Genomic DNA, 22,388 nt, shown 5'->3' with positions numbered 1-22,388 from the left:
GTTAGACAGGGGGAAGACATTCTTTACACATTTTTTTCCAAGGTAACAAATATCCAAAGGGACTATTCATTTAAGATATGTATTTCATGCTAATTAACTAATTTTGATTTAAACTGGCCCATCTCTCCTTCTCACCCAGCTGCCATTGTGTGGTTTACATTTAAAACGAAAAAGCCATTGAACGGCATTTCCCCTCTCTGATTTCTGGACTCACCCTCCTCCCCGGGGACGTTTTCTGGGGTGAGAAATCCCCGATCCCGATCAGCGCGAGGCGTTTGGGACCGGGCTGAGCCCCCGCCGAGGCGGGAGGGGCGTGGCGCGGAGGGGGCGTGGCCGGCGCGGAGGGGGCGTGGCCGGGGGCGTGGCCGGCGGCGGCGGGCGGGCGGCGCATTGTGCGCGGCGGCGGCGGCGGGGCCGGGCCGGGGCCATGGAGCGCTGGACCGGCCGCGTCGCGCTGGTCACCGGCGCCTCCGTGGGCATCGGCGCGGCCGTGGCGCGGGCGCTGGTGCAGCACGGCATGAAGGTGGTGGGCTGCGCCCGCAGCGTCGACAAGATCGAGGTACCGGGGCGGGGGCCGCGGGCACCTTTCGGCCGGGGCGTGGGCAGCCCCACGGCGGGAGCGCCCCACGGGCCGCGCCGCTGCCGCCTCCCCACGGGGCTCCGCGGGGGCGAGAGCTGCTCCCGGCAGCCGGGCCGGGCCCGCGGGAGGCGGGGAGCGGCGGGGTCGGGCTGCGGGCGGTGCCCCGGGCCGGGCTGGGGCTGGTACCGGCCCCGGAGCGTCCCCGGGCTGGGGTGGCCGCAGCGCCCGGCGCCCTCCGAGCTCCCATCCCGCCCCCGGGTCGGTCCTCGCCCCCTGCGGGTGCCGGTTCCAGGAGCAGAGGGAGGAGCCGGGTGCGGGGCTGGCCGGCTGGGCGCAGTCACGGAGCCGTGGGGGGTTTCCCACCCCGGAGGGTCCGGGACGGTTGGTTGGAAGTTGCCCGAGGCGCAGATTCAGTTTTGCGGTGGTTTTTGTGAACTGCTTCTTATCGAGGTCAAAAATAGCATCCGGCTGCCTGAGCCTGCGGTGCGCTGAGGTTGCGGGAAGTGTCTAAGGGCACCTTAAAGCCCCTCGGTGTGGGATTTAATGTGCTTTCTGTCCGCACGCTGGCGTTCGGAGATGAGATGCTCTTGTGAGTTAATGTTAAAATAGGGTTTCGGTCGTTAACGTAGTGTTTACCCCTACAAGAATTGTCTCTAGAGCTAAGTCAAAAACCTCATGACATTGGCTTAAAAATAAAAATGCTTGAAAGAAATAGTTTCTGTGGGATGCTCAGATGCTTTTCTATAGTTGGATGCATTCGTAGGCTTTACCTTGCGGTGGCAAGAGCTGCTTTATTTTTAAGAAGTTTCCTCTGAGGGAGGAAAAAAGTTACAGTCAGGCAGCTTAAATATTGTCATCTTGGTGATCTGGTGCCTGCCAAGCCAAAGGAGATCTGTACAAACATCCAGTGCTTGTACTTCCTTAGCGAAGGTGATAAGGACTCACTGTGCACAGCTGACCACATGAAGAATAAATCATACAAAAAATCACCAAAACAAGGCTTGACATTGCTGGTGGTGCTGAGAAGTGGGGTCGAATAAAGAAACACTCATAAGAAGCAAAACTTTTTCCATTCTTCATCATGAATCGGAAGGGCACCACTTGTAGAGAGGAGAAAATACACCGATGTGACTTATTCAGCTGTCCTTTGGGGCTTGCTTCTAATTTTGGACTTCCTGACGTTGTGATGCTGCGGTTTACAGGGAAAGACGAGCTCTCCAAAGGTTTTCCCACGTGCGACTGATGGTGGTTAATGTACTTTCATTCCCTGGCTTTGGCTTCATGAGGCTACTGTGGCCTCACAGTGTCTGGTAAAGGATGCTGTTCATTCCCATTCTCCCCCAAAAAGGAAAAAAAGCCATTTCCAGTATTGCCCTTTCTGTTGATTTTCTTTCGTAAAGAAAACCAATGAAACTTCTGTTTTCCTTCAGTGCTACAGAGGAGTTTCCTTCCTTTCTGAAACTTTTCTGGCAAAAATACAGTGTGGATTTAAGAAAGAGTAGTCTTTTAAAGGCTTTACCTTTTTATTTGAATCTGCACAAAATGCAGTTGCATTTTATATAGATGCTTGGGCATCCTCCAAGTCTCTTGTTAATGTCCTGTTTCAAAACCTTGGCTTTAACACTGCAGCTCATGTTTGTCCCTGCTTGCTTCTGTCTCCCATCCTGTCTAAGGACCCAGTTGTGTTTGCAGCACGTGGTCATTTGTTTTGGTAGGTGTCTGGACTGTGTTTTGCACCGTTGCTATTCTGGTTTTATTTATTGCGAAGCATGTTTCCTTAAAGAGGAAGAAAATCCCAGAAGTGCTGCTGGCTGGGGAGGGGATGGTGGCGGAACGCGAGGTGGTCCCAGGTCACTCTGGGAACGGTTCCATGGCCTGGGACGGGCTGCCAGAGACATTTGTGTTGGCAGAGATGAGTCCTGCCCGGCCTTCGGAGCAGGGGTGGTGATGGCAACTCAGCTTTTCTCCAGGAGCTTCCCCTTGTGGGTTTGGGGGGTTTTTTCCCCTCCTTTTCCCCTTCTTTTTTTTTTTTTTTTTTTCCCCTCTTTTCTCTCTCTTTTTTTTTTTTTTAAATTAAAAATAAAAGGAAGATATTCAGGCTTCAGACTGTTGAGCTCATGTGTGACCTGGGACTTGGGACTTTGGCCGTGGCTGTGAGAAGCCATCCGGAGGAGCAGGAGCCGATGTTGGGTGCGGGGGATGACGATGCTGCGATGCAGCCAGACCCGTCACAGGAGCCGCCGGGGCTCCTGCCCGCCGGACGGGCTTGGGATGCTCCGGGCAGTGCGAAGGTCTGTGCTGCCGATGCTCTGCGAGTGTGTCGTTGCCTTGACTAGTTATTGTATTACCAGATCTAGCCGCAAAGTCCGCTCGCCCGTTATCTCCGGCAGCTGGTTTTTCCAAGTCGTCGTTGGTTGGAGGTCGGCATCCGCGCGGGAAGCCTTGCTGGGATTCCAAGGATGCGCAGATTTGGGGAGAGCGGCTCACGCGCGAGGAGCAGGATGGGGACAGCTGTGCTGGTGTTCAGGTGATGGAGGGATGAGAGGAGAGGAATATGAAGGAGCTGAGGGCTCCGTGTTGCCAGACGTGAATAAAGGAGAGGTCAGAGCATCATGGGCATAATTGCTGGAGGACAAATCTTGTTGCTGTATGAAACTGAATAGTTCACGAAATACCACTGTGGATAATGGTGTACTGAGGAGCAAACCCAAAAAATAAATCAAGGCAGCTTGAAATAGAAAGAGTGCAAAGGGTATAGTTTAAATCAGGAATACAGTGCTCATTTTGTAGCACAAAAGCGTACGTTTTCATTAGTGCTATGCAGCAGTCATCCATTTTAACGCAAGGTGGCTGGAACCACTCTGTATGGTGGGTTTGTAACCTGACTGGTGACTGAAAGAGTGTGTTGTCTTGTGGGGAATTTAACACAGGCAATAAATGCTGTGTCAAGGTTTCTTAATCTCTTGGAAAATCAGATCAGGGCTTGAGGCAAGGTAATAAAGGAGTTGCAAAGTTGCGGTTTTGGTCTTAAACCCGTGTCATGACTCCAGTGCTCTTTATTTGACTTTGGAAATAAAAATGTTAATGGATTGCAAAACCTGCAAAAGTCTCTTTTTTTTCTTTTTTTCTTCTTTTTTTTTTTTTTGTTCTTGCACTGGCTCTGTAGAAAAGCCACGTGCTCAACTTGCCTTGAGTTAGTGCTTGGGTTGACTTTGGTGCTGTCGTTTCAAAATTGGATTTTATTCTTCTTTTGTCCCATTTTCGTGCGCTGACCTGGCAAACGCAGGCGCGGGCAGCTGGGCTGCCCCTCTGTCCTCGTGCCCGGGTGTGACCCTCCAAGCCACGGCGTTCACCCCCCAGCCCCTGCTCACCCGCAGCCTCGTGTTCCCCCCTCGTCCTGACGCTCTTGGGAGCGGAGACTCTGTGTGTGGGTTGTCCAACAGTAACGTTATTACTATAGTCAGACTTCGAGGAATAAAATATAATTAAAATGGCTTTATTTTACTTTTGCCTGCCAGGAGATAATTTGGGTTGAAAGCTTGTTTTGAGTGAGAAGCCTAGAGGTACTAACAGCTGTCACAGACTTTTTGGCTTGCGTTCTTACGGAGTATTTTCTGCTCTTCAGATACCTACACGTGTTCCAAGTCAGGAGCGAGCGTAAGCGCCTTAATGAACCAACCAGGAGTTTTTAGCAGGCTGCAGACCAAGCTGTGGTGGAAGCTGCTCCCAGTGAGATGTTCCCCTTCCCAGGGACCCCCTCGCTGGTCACTCAGGTCTCCAGCCGCCGAGAAGAGTCGCTGTGATTTAATGACTTAGGCCAGCTTAGCTGGGACGCCATAGCACGTTAAGCCGCAGACAAAAGGCAGACTATTGGCTTTTGATGACTTCACTACAAAGCCCTTCAACTTCCTTCTTCCTGACACTTTCCAGAAATTTGTATTTAGTATCTGACCTCTTGCAGCAGCACAAAAAGGGAGAGAGTGACTGCAGGTCACCTCCACGTGCATGGGACAAAGCGTTTCCTCCTCTGGCTGGTAAAACACTCTCTGGTCTTTTATTCAGCGTGATGCATCAGTTTTATTTTGCAGTGTTCTTCCCCTGGGGTGTGGGGAAGACTTGGGAGGGTTTGTGGTAAATGTAGGCTCTTTGTTGGGGCGCGGAGAGCGAGCTGCGCAGGAAGCAATAACTGTGGTTTAAGATACAAGGTTTAAGCAGTTAATTCTAATGCATTTGTGACAGTTATTGATCAAAGGTAACATTTATAACCAGGGACTGCATTGTCAAGGTTAGATCTTGCTCAAGAAATAGCCTGTGAGAAGCTGAGCTATTGACTGCAGATTCGAGCAGCCTGGTCCCCAAAGGGGCCGGTGCTCCTTGCGAGAGGTGTGGGTTTGGGCGCCGGGCTCTGCGGTGCCCGTGCTCCCTGTGCCCACGGCGGATGAGCTGCTGTCCCCAAGTGCTCGTCATGGACCTTGTCACTCCCCATCTCCTCTTCCCCCGTTCCCGTGGCTCTCCTGGCACGCAGGCTGCTGAGCTGTGTGTTAGCCTGATGAATTATTTTTTTTAAGGCAGGAGTCGCGGCTCCCAAGGCACGGTCCCCGTGTAAATGAATGACCTTCAAAATCTCCTTGGCCTCTGGAAGGGCTTGTTTTGTGTTCGGCGTAAAGGGTTCTCAAGGCCTCTGAGGTGCTTTTATTGCCACCTGTCCCTGACCAGATCCTTTCCTGATAAATAGGAAAGAAATCCTGTAATTGCTGTCCTGAGCAGCAGGAACAAACGCGTGGCTGTCCCAATGGTTTTCCTCAGCCTTGGAGCTCAGGAGGCGCATGGGGGAAGAGCTGCCTTTAAACTGGGTTGGATTCATCCTCCTACCCCCCAAACTGTGCTTTAAAAATGTCTTATTGCAGCAGCCCCCCCTTCTCTGCTTCTCTGCTGTTCCCTTTGGCTTCGCAATAGAGCAGCGATACCGGGAGACGTCGTGCTTGCAGCCCTAAAAATAATTAATAACTGAGCCTTGCGTGGGGTTTTAGAGATGTGGTGGGCGCTTGTTGTGCCCGGCTGTGTTAGAAGGCAGATCAGGTAGCTGTCCTGTGCCTCAGTTTCCCCGTGTAAGACCCGGCAGCTGCCCTGGGGAGGAGTGAGGGCTGTACAGGAGCAGGGCTCAGACACGCGGGGCGTTTTCTGGCCGGTGTTTCGGGTTTATGGAGAGTGTCCCGGGGCAGGGAGGTCCAGATGCACCTGGCACCGTGATGGTGGTTTATCCTGGGACTTGTGAATAGTTTAAGCTCCGCAGAAAGTAGCAACTCTGCTAAAGTCAAGCTTTAACCCTCGCTCCTGCCACTGTCCACGTGGGAAGTGTTAATGGTAATTTCAGAGTATCGCTGGGCATTTCATACTTCGCTGCTGCAAGATTAGGTGGATTTTGATTTAATTCAAGTGAATAAATATATATTTTTTTTTTACTCCTTTAGCGTAGTGGCGGTGTGCTCGCCCGTGGTGGAGATGACACAGAAGGCACGTGCCGTGATCCGAGGGTGCCAGGCTGAAGCTGGGGCTCAGCTCTGCCCTCCCAGTGCTGTGTTTGCAGGTTGCCTTGGAAATCTGTGCTCGAACAGGCGGCGATCCAGCACAGACCATGGGGTCGGCTGTGCGCCGGCACTTGGGCGTTTGGAGCTACGTGGTTGTCGAACCTCCTTGTGCCGGCAGCTGGTGGGCACCGCGGGCGGCTGCCATGCAGCGTCTCCAGGCTTAACAAAAGCGCTGGGATTCCTTGGAGAAGGAAAGCATGACGTGCCTGGCTGCGTGGGAACCTGCTTCATGCACGTTGGAGCCGAAGAGCAGGCAGGCACCTCCGGTGCTTGTTTTAGGATAGTCATACCTCAGAAAAAGCAAGAGGCATTGCTCTAATGAGCTGTCATCGTGGGAGCAGCGTGTTTCCTCCTCCCCCACGCCAGCCTGTAGCAACGTGATCTGAGCACGCAGTGAAAAAAAAAGAGAAATGCCTTCAGCCTTGACGTAAGGAGCGATTGTTTGAATGCCTTAAGGTAGCAGGGGCGTTCAGGGCAGCGTAAATGGGGCCATTTGGCTTGCGTGCGTGATGCTGGAAATGTGAAATCGAGTTAGGAAAAGAAATCATCTTGGATGTTCGACTACCGAAAAAGCACAGGGAGGAGAGAGGGCTTGGAAAAGAAGCAGCGTGAGTCTGGAGCAGTCTGGGAGGACAAATACCAGCAGTGGGAAGGCATTGCTGCTCAACCAGAGCCCTGTTCAGCAGCGGGTCTGGCTTCAGTGCCGGGGGTGACAGCAGCTGAGCGGCTCCCTGGGCCGTGTTCAGCCACGGGCAGGAGACGATGGGCAGGAGACGATGGGCAGGAGACGATGGGCAGGAGATGCCGCTTGTCCCCTGCGCAGCCTGTGCGGTGGGTTTGCTGGGCGAAGGGCAGTTTCCCTGTTGATGTTCCATGTCCAGAGCCTGGGAAGCATCCAGGACACGTCCCAGACGGCCGATGCTGGGGGTATGCCGAGGTGTAATTTGGGGCTGTCTGTGGTGGGCATGGTAGCTGGTGGGAGCAGCGGGGGTGAGGAGCCGCTGCCGGGGGCTGCCGTGCCGTGCGCTGGAGCCCTGACAGCGGCCGCGGTCGCGGCTGCTCGGCTCAGATTGTCACCCCTTCAGCGCCTCTCCACAGTTGGCTTCTCGCTGCGGGAAGTTGATAAACAGCAAATAGGTCCAAGGGGTTCCCCAGGGTTTTATTCCCTTCTCTTCCGCAAAACAAGATGTGATTTTTTTCTGGGTTATTTATTATATGAGTGCTGATTTTGTGTGCCACCTGTGAGTCTTGGCGAGGACTGCAAAGTCAGTATATTTAGGATGATACAGGGTGGAAAAAATACACAAAGGGACTTAACTTTTGTCCAAGTTTTGATTGCTTTTTCCTTTCCCCGTGCCAAGAGGCAGTGAGTTTCTCGAGCTGTGTATGAGATTCGGTCTCCCTGATCAGGCAGCCTGTACTTGAGATGTGCTTCAGGTAAACGGTCCAAAACTGGTGCTAGTCCTCCTTCTGTACTGGGTTTTTGTATCGGTGCCCCCAGCTGAGTACTGCGTGTTTGCTTTTCCATTTAAACCTTATTTCTGAACTTTCCCATCCCCACCGTTGTGCTTTCGGTCCTGGAACAGTCATGGATCTGAGCTGGGAGCGGCGATTGGCAAACAACCAGCAAAAAGCATTGATTTAAAGCTCGTGAGAGGGAAGGAGAATCACTGTAGTGTTTTATTAATTTGAAAACTCTCTTTAGACTCCCATGGAGGCCCTGTTGGGGCAGCTGGAGCCAGGCAAAAGGAACAGGAAGAATCGTGAAGTGATGCTCATCCTTGGGTCATACGCAGGCACAAAGCCCCGAGTACCCGGCAGCTCTAGGAAGGGGCTTAATGTGATTATCTCCATTTTACAGGTGGGGAAATAGCTCTGAATCTTGCCCGTGGTCACAGACCACACTGTGGAAATAAACCCCAGTCTAGTGCTTTATTCACTATGTATCTCTGCCTCTATTATGCTGCTGCGCTGGTATTAAATCTTAATTAAAAGAGGCTTCAAACTTGCCAATCAGTAAAATGAAAGGATGGGTAAGCTCCCAGTTTTCTTTCACCACTGTGATGCTGTTCGTTAGGGGGTTTTCTCCTTCATTTCCTTTAGATAGAAAAAGTAACTGGGGTGACTTTGGTTTCTTTCCAGTTGGTTTCTTGGTGTAGCTATGGATTTAAACATAAGCTAAATCAGTAGGATGCAAGTCCCTGTGATGAATGGCAGGTCAGATTAAAAATTACCTAATGGTTTCTTCTGGCTTTAATCTCTCTGAACTAAATGTGTCTGAAGTTAATAGGATGGTTTGCCAAATAAAGCCCTACATGACTCTCTTCTTTTTTTTTTTCCTCTCCTTAAGAGTCCCCTTAAATGTTTGTCTCAATTAGTTTTGTAAAACCATTTTACCAGGACTGAATCTAAATGCACTGTGCCCTTTCCAAGTGTTGTAGGCACAAAGAGCATTAACCCCTTCTTGGGAGAACTTGAAGTTGCACTAGATGGTGACTCTCACGTTGCTTATGAAATCTGGAAAAACAGCTTTTTAATTTTTTTTTTCTCTTCCTTGTGCGTGTGGTGTGTGCTTAAAGTGGAATGGGCATTAATTAATAGATGTTCTGAAAAAATAATGCGAGCTCCCTAATTCAGAGTTGCTTTACGTACGTCTTCTCTTGCAAGCTTGCCTGCAGTTGGTGTTTCTTTGAAGAGCCCGTGACGGCTCTTAATCTGTAGATGGTTGAAGCACGTTCAGCTCCGCCTGGATGTCAGTGCTGTTCGGCACCTCGTTTTCAAAGAGAATTTGTTAACGCAAGTGTAGCCTGAGAGATGAAAGGATCCACAGTGAGTCGTTTGAGGCGGCGAGACACCAGGCAGCAAAAGAAGGATCTTGAGGGAGATTTGATTTCTCTGGTCAGTCGTGGCAGACAAACCCTTCTCCGGGTGAGGAGCAGCTTTCTCTTGGTGTATCTAAGACATAAGCTGAAGAGATTGACTGGGGAGCGGGCTGGGCAGCTCCGCCACGACAGCCGCTGCTGGCCGGAGCTCCTGTGTCGCACCTGCTCCTGAGCAGTGAAAGGTTTCACCGAATAGCGAAAAGTGACAGCTGAACATGGAAACGGAGATGCGAAACACGGCGTTTCCCTCCAGGCTGGGGATGAGCTTGTCTGTCCTTGCCCGTCCGTGCTGCTGGACCAGCTTTCTCTGGGCCACGTTGGGCACAGAGCAGGGCTGAGCATCCTCACTGGGAGCGGGACAGACGAGCCAGGACCTCCGAACCCCTCTCTGCATCCCAAACATATTAATTTTAATTACCGTGGGACAAATGGCTCTGTTTGGCAAATGATTTTCAACTTTTCTCAATACCCAAGACCACCACAGAGATGCTCCAAGTCCTTGAACGGTGAGTTCGAGCTTTTCTGATCTGCCTTTCACAGCAATCCACAGCTCTCACAGACCACACACCGAAACCAGCTCGGGTCTAACGCTCTGGTCCAGAAGCTGCTCTCCTTTCTGGGTACTGCTTCAGTGAAGCCATTGCAGTAACACAAGAATCGTTATTTTTATTATTACTACCGTCACAGCACCAAGGAAGAAGGGGACAGGCGTGCTGAGTCCAGCCCAGAGATCGATACATCCCAACAGCATCGCGCTCTCTGGAGGGCTCTGCTCGGGCTGAGCTAGACAATATTTCTGCCCGACGGAGAGCAAAGGCGCCCCTGGGATTGAGTCATACCTCTCTGTACCCTCCCGAGGCTGCTTTTGCTTTGCTGTACATGCGATCTTGTTGATTATGTGCTGATAATAGTAGAAAAATATATAGTTTTTAAAGATCAGAGTACACACTTGAGAAAACAGTTGGGGGAAAAAAACTGCAAGAGCAGCATTTAGAAAATGCTGGTTTCAGCATCTGCCGTCTCCAAAACGTGAGGATTTCTCCACGTGTTTTCCTGGAGGGCCGGGAGGGGCTGGGCCAGCCTGGGAGGTGATGCTGGACCTCAGCAAGCAGAAAAAGCCAACGTCCCTCCTGTACGAGCTTCCCAGCGGCGTTCCGGGTGGGCCGGGGTGCTGTGGCTGGTGGTCCGGCTTCCCCACGTCCTTATTTCTGGCCGAGGGCAGGTGCTCGGCTGGGGCTGGGATGTCTGGCAGCCGCCTTCGTGTGCAATCACCATCCTCGCTGTCCTCTGCTTCCAGCCAGGGGCTCCTGTGCTGGGCCTCGCTCCTCCCTTTATAAAAACAGCCGTGAACCGCAGTCCTTGGTGTGCAGGGAGGAGCTGGGAGGAGTGGGGAAGCTGCCTCTGGCAGGAGCGTGACTTTATTGCACCCTCTGAAATGTCACGTTGGTGGAACCGCCGCGGGCGGTGGCGTTCGAGCGATGCGGTGGACGTTTGCAGCCAGAGTCCATCTCTCCGCGGGAACCAGACATCACGTGGCCCTCGCCTCACGCTGGAAGCTGTCGCTGTCACTAATGTGACACATCGGGGATGAGATGCTGCTTCTCATTAGCATCAGGGGGTAAAGGGCATCCTCCGGAGGATTCGGTGCGGTGCTGCCGCATCGTTGACACAGGCGGCCAGCAGCAGCTCTTGGCCTTTCATTTGCTTTTATATGATCGAGTCTGATAAAAGATCTGGATGGCTGGAATAATTGTTGGTAATGGCTAACGAGGAATTGCGATTGCCGCGTCCTTCATCCGCGCGGCAGTGTGGCAGATGTGCAGCCTGGTGCCGCGACAGCATTTGTGTTTTGCCAGCACCTGCTCACCTCGACCTGTGTTGCCTGGGGTGATGGATGAGCACAGAGTGTGTCCTCAAGTTTAATAACTTAGAGGCTGAAGCACTCAGACTCTCATGTATACCGATACTTCTTTTTTCTTAATTAGCATTTCCAATAATTTTTCCCTAGTGCCTGCTCTTAAGATGGGCTCGCTGAGAAGCTGCCGTGTTTTGTTAACCCTGGGGTGTGTTTTTAAGCAAATGGCTGGATAACCTTCTCCACGAGGAGAGGAGGCTGATGGCTGTTTTCTTCCTTCCTTTCTCTTCCCTAGAAACTGGCAGCTGAATGCCAGAGTGCCGGCTATCCGGGGACCCTCATCCCGTACAAGTGCGATCTCTCCAACGAAGAGGAGATCCTGTCCATGTTCTCCGCCATCAAGACCCTTCACCAAGGCGTTGATGTCTGCATCAACAACGCGGGGCTGGCTCGCCCGGAGCCCCTGCTCTCGGGGAAGACAGAGGGCTGGCGGACGATGATAGACGTGAGTAGTGCCACAGGAACCGTGCTAGATTTTTATTTCTTCTGGCCACCAGCACCGCTGTCCGCATCTGCTTATTTTACGTGTTCAGAGCTGAGGACCTGCTTCCCATCTGGCTCTGCCGTGGCCGGGGTTTGCTGATTGTGAAGTGGAGAGACATCATGTGCTGCTGGGCCATGTGCCTTTACCTTGGAGTATGAAAACACTCAAGACTTTCGGTAGCATTTTTTCCTTTAGCTCAATGGCTTTCTACAGGGCGATGAGCCTTGTGGGTTTTTTTTCTTCAATAAAATAGGAAATTGAATGCCAAGCATTGGCTTTTGTAGCTAATCCTGTTAGTTGTAGCAGTGGGTTGTAAAATGGGCAGATTCTTTTTGGCTTAAAAAGCTGTAATGCTTTTTGTCTTTATAGCTTAATTTCCTGTCCATAATCTAGTTAAGGGCTGGATGTGAACGAGGCAGTTTCGTGTACCGAACTGGGAGTTTGTGCAAATGGTCCATGCCATTTACCAGCAGCGCTTCTCCCTGGGCGTTGCTGTCCTGGGGTGCCGCTGTGCATCTTTTTAGGTCTTCCGAATCTTTCATCGTTATGCAATGGCCTTTTTCTGCCCATAGCAGTGGCAACCACGGCTGTGGGACCCCGGGCCAGTCTGCTTGCCCTTGCAGTGGCCCTTTTGTACTGGCCTTCCTGCAGCTCTGGCTGGTGAGATGCTGCAACAGAAACTTTTCCCGAAGGTGATGTCCCCCTCTTGTACTACCTACCTTTGCGCGTGAAAGCATCGTCCTCATAGGAACAAGAGTCGAACTCTGGGCTTGGAGTAAACCTTGCAGCACCCCCGGCAACTGTGAGAGCTTGTCCTGGTGCAGGAGAAGACATTTCTATTTGAAAAGCTGCTCGAAGCTTGTAGGCTTGGGGCTACGGCATCTGACGGCGGAGCGAGCCGGGATCTGTCGGCTCCCGCGGCAGCCGCTGGCTCTGCATCCAGCAGCAGGTTCAGGGGCTGAGTAGAGCAAACCAGAGAGAAACACCGAGGCCTCAGCCTCCTGCTGCCAGGGCAAGAGCTGCCATACCCTGACTAATTAAGTTCTCATTAGGATTTTGGCCGGTCTGCTGGCTGCTGTGACCGCTGCCAAAGCAAGCTCAGCTCAGCTTTGTCTGCCCAGCCGGGCTTTTGTGGACTGCCTAGCCTGGGTCACAGCACAGCCGCATCTCCCTGTCCCTGGTTGCCATGGAGTCTTTAAAGAAAATGAAGTGAAGTGTAGCCGAGGCCGAGCTGGTGTAAAGCAGGGCACTTCCAGCCTTGTGTCGCTGCACGCCTGGCCCTGCGGGTCGCCCGCGCCTTGTGAGCCCCGTGTCCCGGTCACTCTTGTTGCATCTTCTGTGGGTGCTGCGTGTCCCTTGGGCTCGTTTGTCTTTGTTCCTCTGACCCTTTGTTCTTTGTAAGGCGGGCAGGCTGGGGGGGACGTGTGGCTTTTGCCCTTCCCGTCTCTGTGCTCCCTTCCCTGGCTGCTAGGGTGGGAGCGCTCCCTCGATCTCGCCTTCCACCGCTTCTGGGGAGAGAGATTTTGGAATGGGGGTTGTCCTGCATGAGGCATTCCAGTGTTGGTATTTACAGTGGCTCAGAGTTTGGGGTCCCCATCCTTGCAGGTGCTGCTGTGTGCGCCCTTTGGAGCTGCTTCAGGGTGACGGATGGGAGGGGAGGGGATGGGATGGGATGGGATGGGAGTAGGGGAGAGGCAGGGTGGTGGCTCCACAAGGGCAGCGGTAGGAAACCAGCCTGGGGGCATGTTTTATTCCCAGAGGTGATTTGTACAGCTCTATCTGTTCCCATTGCTCTGCAAAAATGCTGTTGTAGCACTGGGAACAGGCTGAGATACCCAAGCATTCTTCCTATACCGCAAGATTATTTTTCCTCCCAGCAGCTGGTGGTTTGCTCCTCACTTGTGTCGAGAGCAAAGAGGGAAACTTCTTCCAAAGGTCTCTTGGAGAGCAGCACGGTTTGAAATGCTGTTGGAGAGTTTCAGTGTGCTTCTGGGCTGCAAAACAGGAAAAGTTTCTAAACATCCATCTATCTATCAATTTAGGAGGCATTAGAGCCTCAAATTAAAGGCATTTTTAGTTTTTGGTAGAGCGATTTTTGCTTCCATGTATTTTTTTATGAGCTTTGAAGCTCTGTCTCCTTCTAGGCTCCCCTCTGAGTATACCTGTTCCATAAAATACCTTGCTATACATCTAACAGTCAAAAGTCACGTTCTTATTTACTTATTCCTCCTCTTTTTCATACCTTCCACAGAATCACAGAATGTTAGGGATTGGAAGGGACCTCGAAAGATCATCCAGTCCAATCCCCCTGCCAGGGCAGGAACACCCAGGTGAGGTTACACAGGAGGCGTCCAGGCGGGTTTTGAATGTCTGCAGAGAAGGAGAATCCACAACCCCCCTGGGCAGCCTGGTCCAGTGTTCCGGTTCTTTATTGTCTGGTATTTATTCCCAAGGAGGAAGCTGCTTCTCCCTGGGCTGCAGGAGTCTCACGTTAGGAATTGTGTCTCCATTACTTTAAAGCAGCGCAGCCAGCAAACTCGGCGTGCGAGCAGGAGGGATCCTGTCATCGCAGGCAGGTTCTGAGCCTGTCGTCTTTTGGTTCACAGCTTCTCCCCGCTTTTCTCTCTACTCGTTTGCGAGGCTGTTCTTGACATGAGGCTGGAGCAAAGTCCTCCGGCCGTCGCCGATCGGCGCAGCAGCAGCCGGGGCTGGATGCTGTGTGCACACTGACTCCGGGCTCTGGGATTCAAACAGCTCCTTCACGTTTCACCTACTGACCTTTACAGCCAGGAATTCAAGCTGAACTTTGCATTTGCACTGTTGGGGGCACAAAGGGCTGCAGCACATATCCTCTCGCTCCTCTAGACGCTAAATGGATTTGATTCTTCTTGGCATTATCCATTGACCAGCGAGGGTCTGTTCTTGCGTTTATATACCATCTGTGCGGAGATATGCTTTCTGTAAGCTGCGTTTTAATATGTGCTTAGGGGCTGGGATACTCATTCTGATGCCTTAGAAAAGGCTGATTCTGGGAAGTGAAATGCTCAGCGCTTCCAGGAACAGGGTCTTTCATGTTCTCCCAACCTGGCAACTGGAACTCATTAATTACTAGGAAATGCGCCTTCGTTGTTTCTGTTGCATTAGCACACAGAGGCGGCAGCCGCAGCCCTGCTGCCTCGTGCGGCGCGCTGTGCAGAGGCAGAGCGCAGATGTGTTGGCCGTCTCTGCTAAGGGACCTTTGAACCTTTTGTTCTTAAAATAGGAACAAGGCTGAAAAATGTCTTGCGTGGTTATTTGTAAAAACGGCCTTTAGGTTGTTTCTCAAAGTGATATAGCCCTAAGCCTTGCTCATTTTCCGGGCACGTTTTTAGGTTTCTGAGTGCCTGGTCCATGTTTCGAAATGAGATTTCACCCCAAAATTCAGGAAAAGGCAGCAAGGCAACCCCAGCTCCACTGCCTCCCAGCCGGTTGTTTTGTTGTACCAGGGCGTCTTATCGCACGGGCTCTGGACCTTCCCATGCGGTTGTTGATCGGTATCTCACTTTGCCAGTAGTTGTCAAAATGTTGTAGCTCTCCCCATGCAAGGCAGCGCTGCTGAGCGTAAGGAAGCCCTGCTGGGCGCGATCCCAGCGCTGGAGCTGGTCTCGGGCTTTAGGCTGATGTTACCCTCTAGTGGCCTGCAGGGATGGAGTGGAGCTGGGAGCGATGCTGCACCAAAGACACGGCGCCTGGTGGGTTCAGGGCATCCTGAGACGGGGAGGAAAGCGGGGGTGGTGCTTGTCACTAAGGTTTTTTATGCTGACAGTTGCTCAGGTCTGTACCTGAAAGACCTGGCTCCTCACACGGTTGGTGTGCCAGACTGGAGCAGTTTACTCCCGCTTTCCTTGACCACCTCCCTGTGAAATCCAGAAGCATCAGACTCCCTGCTCCGGGCTTCGCTGCAGTGCTGAGGGGGTTGTACGGTCCCACTTCAGCTGACACGTCTGCTGACTTTCTTCCTTGCACAGCCCAGGTAAATCTTCAACCTGGTGCGAGGGAATTTATCTCTGCAGTTCCAGGTATGACGACTGAGATATCCGGCAGTGACTGTGTGCTCAACCAAAGTGCACTTGGATGAGAACGGTGACTCTACTGGTTGTGTTGCCTGGGTACTCCAAGCTCAGATAAGCACATTATTTATCTATTGCCAAGACAAAAACTTGTAAGCATGGCCTCTAGTAATGAATAGAAATAATGACCGAGACACAAGCAGTGACCGGAAGATCCTTCAGCTGACCCCACTCGTCCTTTGTGTGCTGCTCAGTAATTACAGCTTTGCAATTCAGCCCTTTCTGCCTCTTACTTTCTGGTTTTCAGACTAATGGTTGTCTCTTGGACGTCCTTTTGTGCTAGCACGTCCTAGTTAGCCTGTCCCGTTCTTGTTTATAGCTTTCACGGTGATGATAGCCAGCCCTCGCGTACCCTTCGCTCGCGGTCCACGCAGCCCGTTCCTGTGCACTTACAGTTGTTCCTGCAGTTCTTCCTGGGTATTTAGATTACAGCAGTGTTCTTAGGCTTGTCTGGCCTGCTCATTTAGTTAGCAAAGTGACATGCCACTAGGTAGGACCTACCAGTGTGTCCTGCCTTGAAATGGTTACATCCTTTTCTAAAGAGCTTCAGCAAATACTTCCTACCTTTCAGGCACTTTTCCAAATCTCGACCTCTATGAATGTGAGCAATTAGCACTGCTGCTGAGACAGCTTGCTCATCAGTCTCGCACGCACCTCTGGATGGTTTGTATTCCAGCTGGGGAAATTTCCCTATCTCTGCCTTCCTGGAGACTTTGACTCTGTGGTTCATGGTCAGCAAATGCTCAAGGCACCTGAGCGTTAGCAGTGGCACTTTGCACAGGTGAAACGACTGAGTTTAACCGAGCCACGGTGTGCTGGGCAGCACTGGTCCGAAGAACAAGAGCCTGGAAAGCTGTGGATCTTGTGCGAAGGGACCGGAGAAATTGCCATGTCCTCTCTTCCTTGGCTCACCCAGTTAGGGCTGAGAAAAACGTCAGGGGACGGTGTGCCATCGGTGGCTTTCCTACCGGCAGGGTTGCTTGCCCGCCCTGGCTCCCCCCACGGCACGACGTGATCTTTGGCTTCATACGTGCGCAGGAAGCTCTGTGCTGGCTGCGCCGTTTGCAGCGCCTCTGAGCGCCTGGCTCTCTGACAGGCAATATCTGGGGATTTCCTCGTTAACTAGCTGACCTAATTACCTGCTGTCACTGCCCTGTCAGCTGCCCAAACTCCAATGTGCTCAGTGTTGTACAAAACAAACAAGTTTGTCTCCGGGACAGAGTGCTGACTGTGGGGAAGTGAGTTTGTTCTGCCTTACCTTGCACTCTACCCTCACTCTTGTCTGCAAAACAATTAAGTCCATTTATTTCTGGCAGAGGCCAAGGCTGTCTTAGAAAACTGGACTTTCTGTGCCTCCCCTGCCCAAACCCCTTGTTACTGCAGCCCCGCGGTGGGTCGCGGGGGGATATGGGGTGTGCATTGTGCTGCTGGGTTGAGTTTCTTCTTCATTTCTCATCCCACAGGTCAACGTGATGGCTGTAAGCATCTGCACCCGGGAGGCCTACCAGTCCATGAAAGAGAGAAACATCGATGACGGGCATATTATTAACATTAACAGGTACGCAGCGGGGCAGTGTGGGATGAGCATCCTCCTCCCCGCCTCGCGGAGAGGATGTAAGCAGAGAAGCTTTAACCTTGGAGTGGGCCGATGGTGCCCAAGAAGGGGTTTTCCAAGGATTGCGATGGCCGATTTTTTCCAACCGTTTTTTTTTAACCTCTGCTGGTCTAACTGCAAGAAAGACCAAACCAGGGAGAAAAGGCTGATGCCACCACTTGCGGCGGTGCGAGGTCGGAGACTGAAACTTCTCGACCGGCTCCAGGGAAGAGCTGTGTCGAGAGGAGCCTCTGCTGATGTGCGTCCCCGCAGAGGAGGGGAGTTCCTCCCAGAGCCACCATCTCTTTCTGTCGGCGGTGCGGTGGTCTGAGTCTCCCGTTGGTTCCTTCTCGGGTCTCTGCTGGCGTCCGCCCTCTCAGCACTTTCCTTTCTGCTCTCCCCTCAGCATGAACGGCCACAGCGTTGTGCCACAGTCGGTGGTGCATTTCTACAGTGCCACCAAGTACGCGGTGACAGCCCTCACGGAGGGGCTGAGGCAAGAACTCCGAGAAGCCAAGACTCATATACGAGCTACAGTGAGTACTGCGGGCTCTTCTCCTCAATCCTGCTTTCGTGGGTGGTAGAGAGCTGGCAGGTTTTACGGGACAGAGGTTTTTCCCTTTGGAAAACAGGCAAGGAAATGCAAAAATAGGGCTCAGCACACTGGGAACGTCCAAGTCCCATGGCCAACTGTCCCTGGGCACTTCTCTTTCCTAGGCAGAGTGGGGAAGGAGAACAATAGAAAGGGGGCTGGATTTTGTGGCTTTTTCAGTGTTAAAAAGTTTTATTTCCTTTTTTTTTTTTTTTTTTTTTGCATTCTTCTACTGAGGGGGAATTACAAATCCTATTAGGATGTGCTCTGCTTTTTTCCAGTGTATATCTCCAGGACTGGTGGAAACGGGATTTGCTTTTAAACTTCATGATAATGACCCCGAGAGAGCTGCTGCAACCTATGAGAGCATTCGGGTAGGACATGGAGAAATGGAAACGGAGGGAAGTGGTTCTGTTTGTAGTTGTAACAGTCTCTCTCCTGGCTAATCACACAAAGGACTAGTTCTGCAGAGAGCCCAGTGCTTTCCAGGATGTGATCAGCATCCCCGAAGTCTCAAACCTCAGGTTTTGCACTTGTATTTACAAACTATGTAGGGTTCCATTCAGGTTCAGTGTCCCACTCCCTGTATTTTTCCTTTTATTTTGGAGTTCCTGTAAATAAATATCAGCCAGCTTTGATACTTGGCAGGCTGTAACTTCTTTATTGAAGAGAAGATATAATAAGCAAACATGCCTACACAAGAAGAGTGACAGCGTGTTGTCTCGCAGGTGGCTAGCGCAGGATTTCGTGTGCTTCTCTGGTAACTTTTTTATAAGGATGGCGATGCCTGACCTGGCAGAATTCCTGTGCCCGCAGTAAGGTTATTCACAGCAAACGGACAGTTACCAGCACCATACACGTCCTTTGTTAAATTTTTAATGGATTATCTTCTACCTGCTTGCTCGCATCTTTTTGACGTGCCCCACTGACACCGTCAAAACTCATTATTGATGGTCAGGAAAGACGCGACCTTGCGGCTAACTTCCTGAGGTGCCCTTTGACCGAGCATCTCTTTCCTATCGTTCCAGTGTCTCAAAGCCGAAGATATGGCTAATGCTGTCATCTACGTCCTCAGTGCCCCCCCCCATGTACAGGTAGGCTGTGGTTGGGTTGGAGGACTCCGCGGTGGGTGGCAGGGGGAGCTGGGCACGTTCTGGCCTTTTGGATGGTGCCAGCTGAGATGTGCTGGTGGTCTTGCAGCTGGGGCAGGTTCTGCCACTTGCCAGGTAATGTGCTGGGCCTGATCCTGCCGAGTGCTGTGCGCCTCCCCAGGCGTGGTGTGAGGTGCTTGAGCTGCCAGAGGGATTTCCCTCCTGTGAAACAAGAAATAAGCGACCGGCTTTGTGCTGGAGCCAGGAGGAGGCAAGAGCGGCGTCAAAGGTTAGTGCGTGCAACACGAGAGTTCCCGTTGCAACGCAAACTTTGATCGTGAGAGGTTTAGCAGCCCCTCGCGTGAACTCTGCTCCTTTGGGGCAAGACGTGGCCATCTTGACGCTGGATCAGTAGTGATGGCTGGCCGCCTTTCTTCAAACGATAAAAACTCCTGCCCATGGCTGATCAAGCAGTGTTTCTGCTGACCTTCTGTGAGCAGAGCCAAAGACTTGAACCATGAGAGTTGTATCGGCGTCATCTCACACTCTTTTCTGCGCGTGTTTGTGCTTTTGTCCCTCCCGCTAAAGGCAGAACAGTCACCTTCACTTTTATTTCTCTCTAATATCTCATAAGCAGGCTCATTTCTAGTCACAGGAACCTTCTTCACGTGCAGCATGGAAGTGCAGGATTTAAATGGACTCCAGCGCTCCAGTAAAATCCTACGTTGGTCTCTTCTAGATTGCAGATATACAGATGAGGCCCACGGAGCAGATATCGTAGCAAACGAAGAGGACCGTGAGCAGCACCGCGTCTCCACTCCACTTCGAACCCTCTGGCAATTTAGGGTTTCGTCGGCTGGCTAGCAACCTTTTAATCAAGTACCAAGGATCATGTGTGAAGAACTGTTTTTCTCTCCCTCTCTCTGAGCTGGTGCTGGTGCTGAGCCAGTTTAAGAAAAAGTAGTAGTGGGTCTCTTTTCTCCCCCGCTCCTTTCTGAAACTGCTTAAGAGTAAAAAGTATTTGAAAATAATGCAGGGAAGTGGTTTGTGGAAGATTGTTGTCTCCAGGCTGGTTTATTCTTCCTTTTGCTTTCTTTTCAAGGTTTGTTTGATCTGATTCGCTGATGCTGTGTCTGGACACAGGTGAAGCGGCACGAGATGTTTGCCAGCTTCGGTGTGTGTAGGGTTTGAGATTTTCAGTGGATGTCATACATGAATCCGTCTAATTTTGGGGTTTATTTTCATCAGGTTGATTACTGATGGTAATGATGCATGTGATATTTTCTACTCCTTTCATACTCCACTGCCCTAAGCCCAGTGTACAATCTCACCTCCCCAAACGCTCCTTTCCCATTCATATGAATCATGCCTGCCAAGTCTGAGGAGTATAAATGTGTGTGCTTGCTATTTCTTTCTTTCTAGGTAGGTAGGTAGATAGTTGGAGGAAAAGTACCTGTACTTTTGCAGGTTAGAATGATCATCTAAGTGGCATAGTTACAGTAAGAGTGAGTCGTTTGGTATTTTTAATAAAAACTAAATGTGTGCTGTCTTGTGATCACCTCTATCCTTGGTATCATCTCCCAGCACTCTCGATGTTTTTGTACGTGATATTTGCATGCATTGACACTTTTCTGGAAATATTGATCAGTCTTAGAAAGATGTATGGTGCTGTTTAAATGCTGGTGCTGATGAGTTGGAAATGTTGAAAGTTTGTTTATATGCAGAGGTACAAATTCAGAGAGAGAGAGAGTGAAATGAAGCATGCCGAAGCTGTCCAAAGTGAAAAGATATTAGTGGGGCACTTGCCTACGCAGCAGCAAGTGAAAGGTCTGGTTGAGATCTCGTACTAGTTCTGCGCTGGTGTAGCCCCGTTGTTTTGCTCGGGGTTTATTCTGACTGGAGGGAGAAGCGAATCGGCCTCGAAGCCGCGACGCGCAGAGCTGGAGACCGCTGGAGCTGTCTCAAGACCCTTGCAGCGCGGCAGGAACGCGTCCGTGTGCCGTCCGGCTCGCTGCAGAGCTGCGCAGCTGATAACGAGCGCGTTGCCTTGGGATTGCAGACTCGCTCCTGCTGCGCTCTGGGCTGTCCGTGGTGTTTTGAAGGCGAAATAGTTGGTTTTGGTGGAGCGGGTATGGTCGGTTGATCGGAGTGGAGGACTGGGAGCTGGAGTAGCTTGGGTTGGATCGTTTTGCTTGCACCAGTACAGCTCTGTGGGAGTTCACCTGTGTTACACCACCATAAGGGAGACCAGAATTGGGCCACTACATTATGAGTTTCAACTCCCTGTATAGCCTTGGGCAAGTCACTTTACCTCTCTGCCTCAGTTTCCCCATCTGTAAAATGGGGATAATAATACTTACCTACCTCACAGGGGTGTTGTGAGGACTCTCAAACTTTTTGTAAAGCACTTTGAATATGAGAAGCGCTGTGTAAGTGCTGAGTGTTGATATGAAGTATTATTATGAAATGAATCTCGTGATACGTAGAATTCCTTGTGCCAAAGGTGAGTAACTGTAGAAGGATACAAGGAGAAAACTGGTAAAACATTCCTTTGTAATGACAAAACAAAGCAATTTGCCCCTTTTTTTTCCTCTCTATAAATAGATGCTCGTGGTGTGTTCTGTCCATTTCTCATCTGCCACCAGTTTTTACTGGCAAGTACACGTGGTCTCGTCCCTGGATTTGGCCTTTCAACTTACTCTGAGTGAAATTTGTAGGGTTGCTTTTGCAGGAGATTGTTGAAATTCAGCAGACGCGCTGCACAGTGTTTGCCATTTTAGGAGAAGGTGGTTGAACTAGGAAGCCAAAAAAGAGAAAAGTTGAGAAATTACGAACTTCTTCTGAGCGGCAAATGAATGAGGCGTGTGGGTAGCGCTGGTGAAACGTCTGAATTGGTGGCTGCGACTGTGTGGGAAGTTAAGCCGACGTTGACATGCGTGGCTGAGGAGGGACCCGGCTTATCTTTCTGCTCTGTGGAAGGAGGATTCAGAGGGAATTGCCCAAGAGGTAGGGCCTTGAGAAAGAGTATTTGCTCCCTGCAGATACAACCTGGCTGACCTGCAGCCCTGGAATTTTGTTTTATTTTCCTCCCCAAGAACATTTGTAACATTTGCTAGGTCTATAAACTAACTTTGAAATGATATCCAGTATATTTTTCCATTGCAAATGTGTGTTTTTAGGGGATAGTTCCTGCTGCCCCTTGCCCTCCCGCATGAAGCGCGGCCTCCGGAGGGGTTTGTTCGGGTTGTTTGGTCGCTCTGCCCCTCGAGCCATCGTCCCGGGATGAGATGGGATTGGCAGCACGACTCTGAGGCGTTTTAAAACTCTGTAATTTATCAGTAGGTTTCTAATTGTGAACTGTAAAATAAAGAATAAAAAGAGAGGCACACTGTGGCTCTTCTGTTGCGTATATTGTAGTGTTTGTGTGACAGCAGAACGTCCTTTTTACCGTTCACAGCTGAACTTCTGTGAAGAGTTCAAACAGAAACGTGTGGTTTTGGTTCTTCATGAGAAAAACCGTAATTGCTTTCTAGAGCAGAAGAGCATCCAGTTG

At 51.1% G+C, this 22,388-nt stretch overlaps 1 protein-coding gene across 1 annotated transcript; it reads left to right on the top strand.

Annotated features, from left to right (window-relative positions):
* Window positions 1–427: 427 nt before the first annotated feature.
* Window positions 428–22,142, top strand: DHRS11 (dehydrogenase/reductase 11). The gene is made up of 7 exons (XM_065647199.1): window positions 428–559; window positions 11,201–11,410; window positions 17,022–17,116; window positions 17,559–17,688; window positions 18,026–18,118; window positions 18,773–18,838; window positions 19,575–22,142. The coding sequence occupies exons 1-7, from the start codon at window positions 428–430 to the stop codon at window positions 19,614–19,616; spliced, it is 768 nt and encodes a 255-aa protein (XP_065503271.1). The 3' UTR covers window positions 19,617–22,142.
* Window positions 22,143–22,388: the final 246 nt, after the last annotated feature.

Source organism: Caloenas nicobarica, chromosome 17, assembly GCF_036013445.1.
Source record: "Caloenas nicobarica isolate bCalNic1 chromosome 17, bCalNic1.hap1, whole genome shotgun sequence".
Classification (NCBI taxonomy): Eukaryota; Metazoa; Chordata; class Aves; order Columbiformes; family Columbidae; genus Caloenas; species Caloenas nicobarica.
The sequence above is the reverse complement of the archived record's forward strand: the minus strand, read 5'-3'. Positions and strand labels throughout refer to the sequence as shown.

Coding starts and splice junctions, on each gene's coding strand:
- DHRS11 (XM_065647199.1), top strand. CDS start 428: ATGGAGCGCTGGACCGGCCGCGTCGCGCTGGTCACCGGCGCCTCCGTG. Junction 560..11,200: donor GCAGCGTCGACAAGATCGAG/GTACCGGGGCGG, acceptor TCTCTTCCCTAG/AAACTGGCAGCTGAATGCCA. Junction 11,411..17,021: donor GCTGGCGGACGATGATAGAC/GTGAGTAGTGCC, acceptor CTCATCCCACAG/GTCAACGTGATGGCTGTAAG.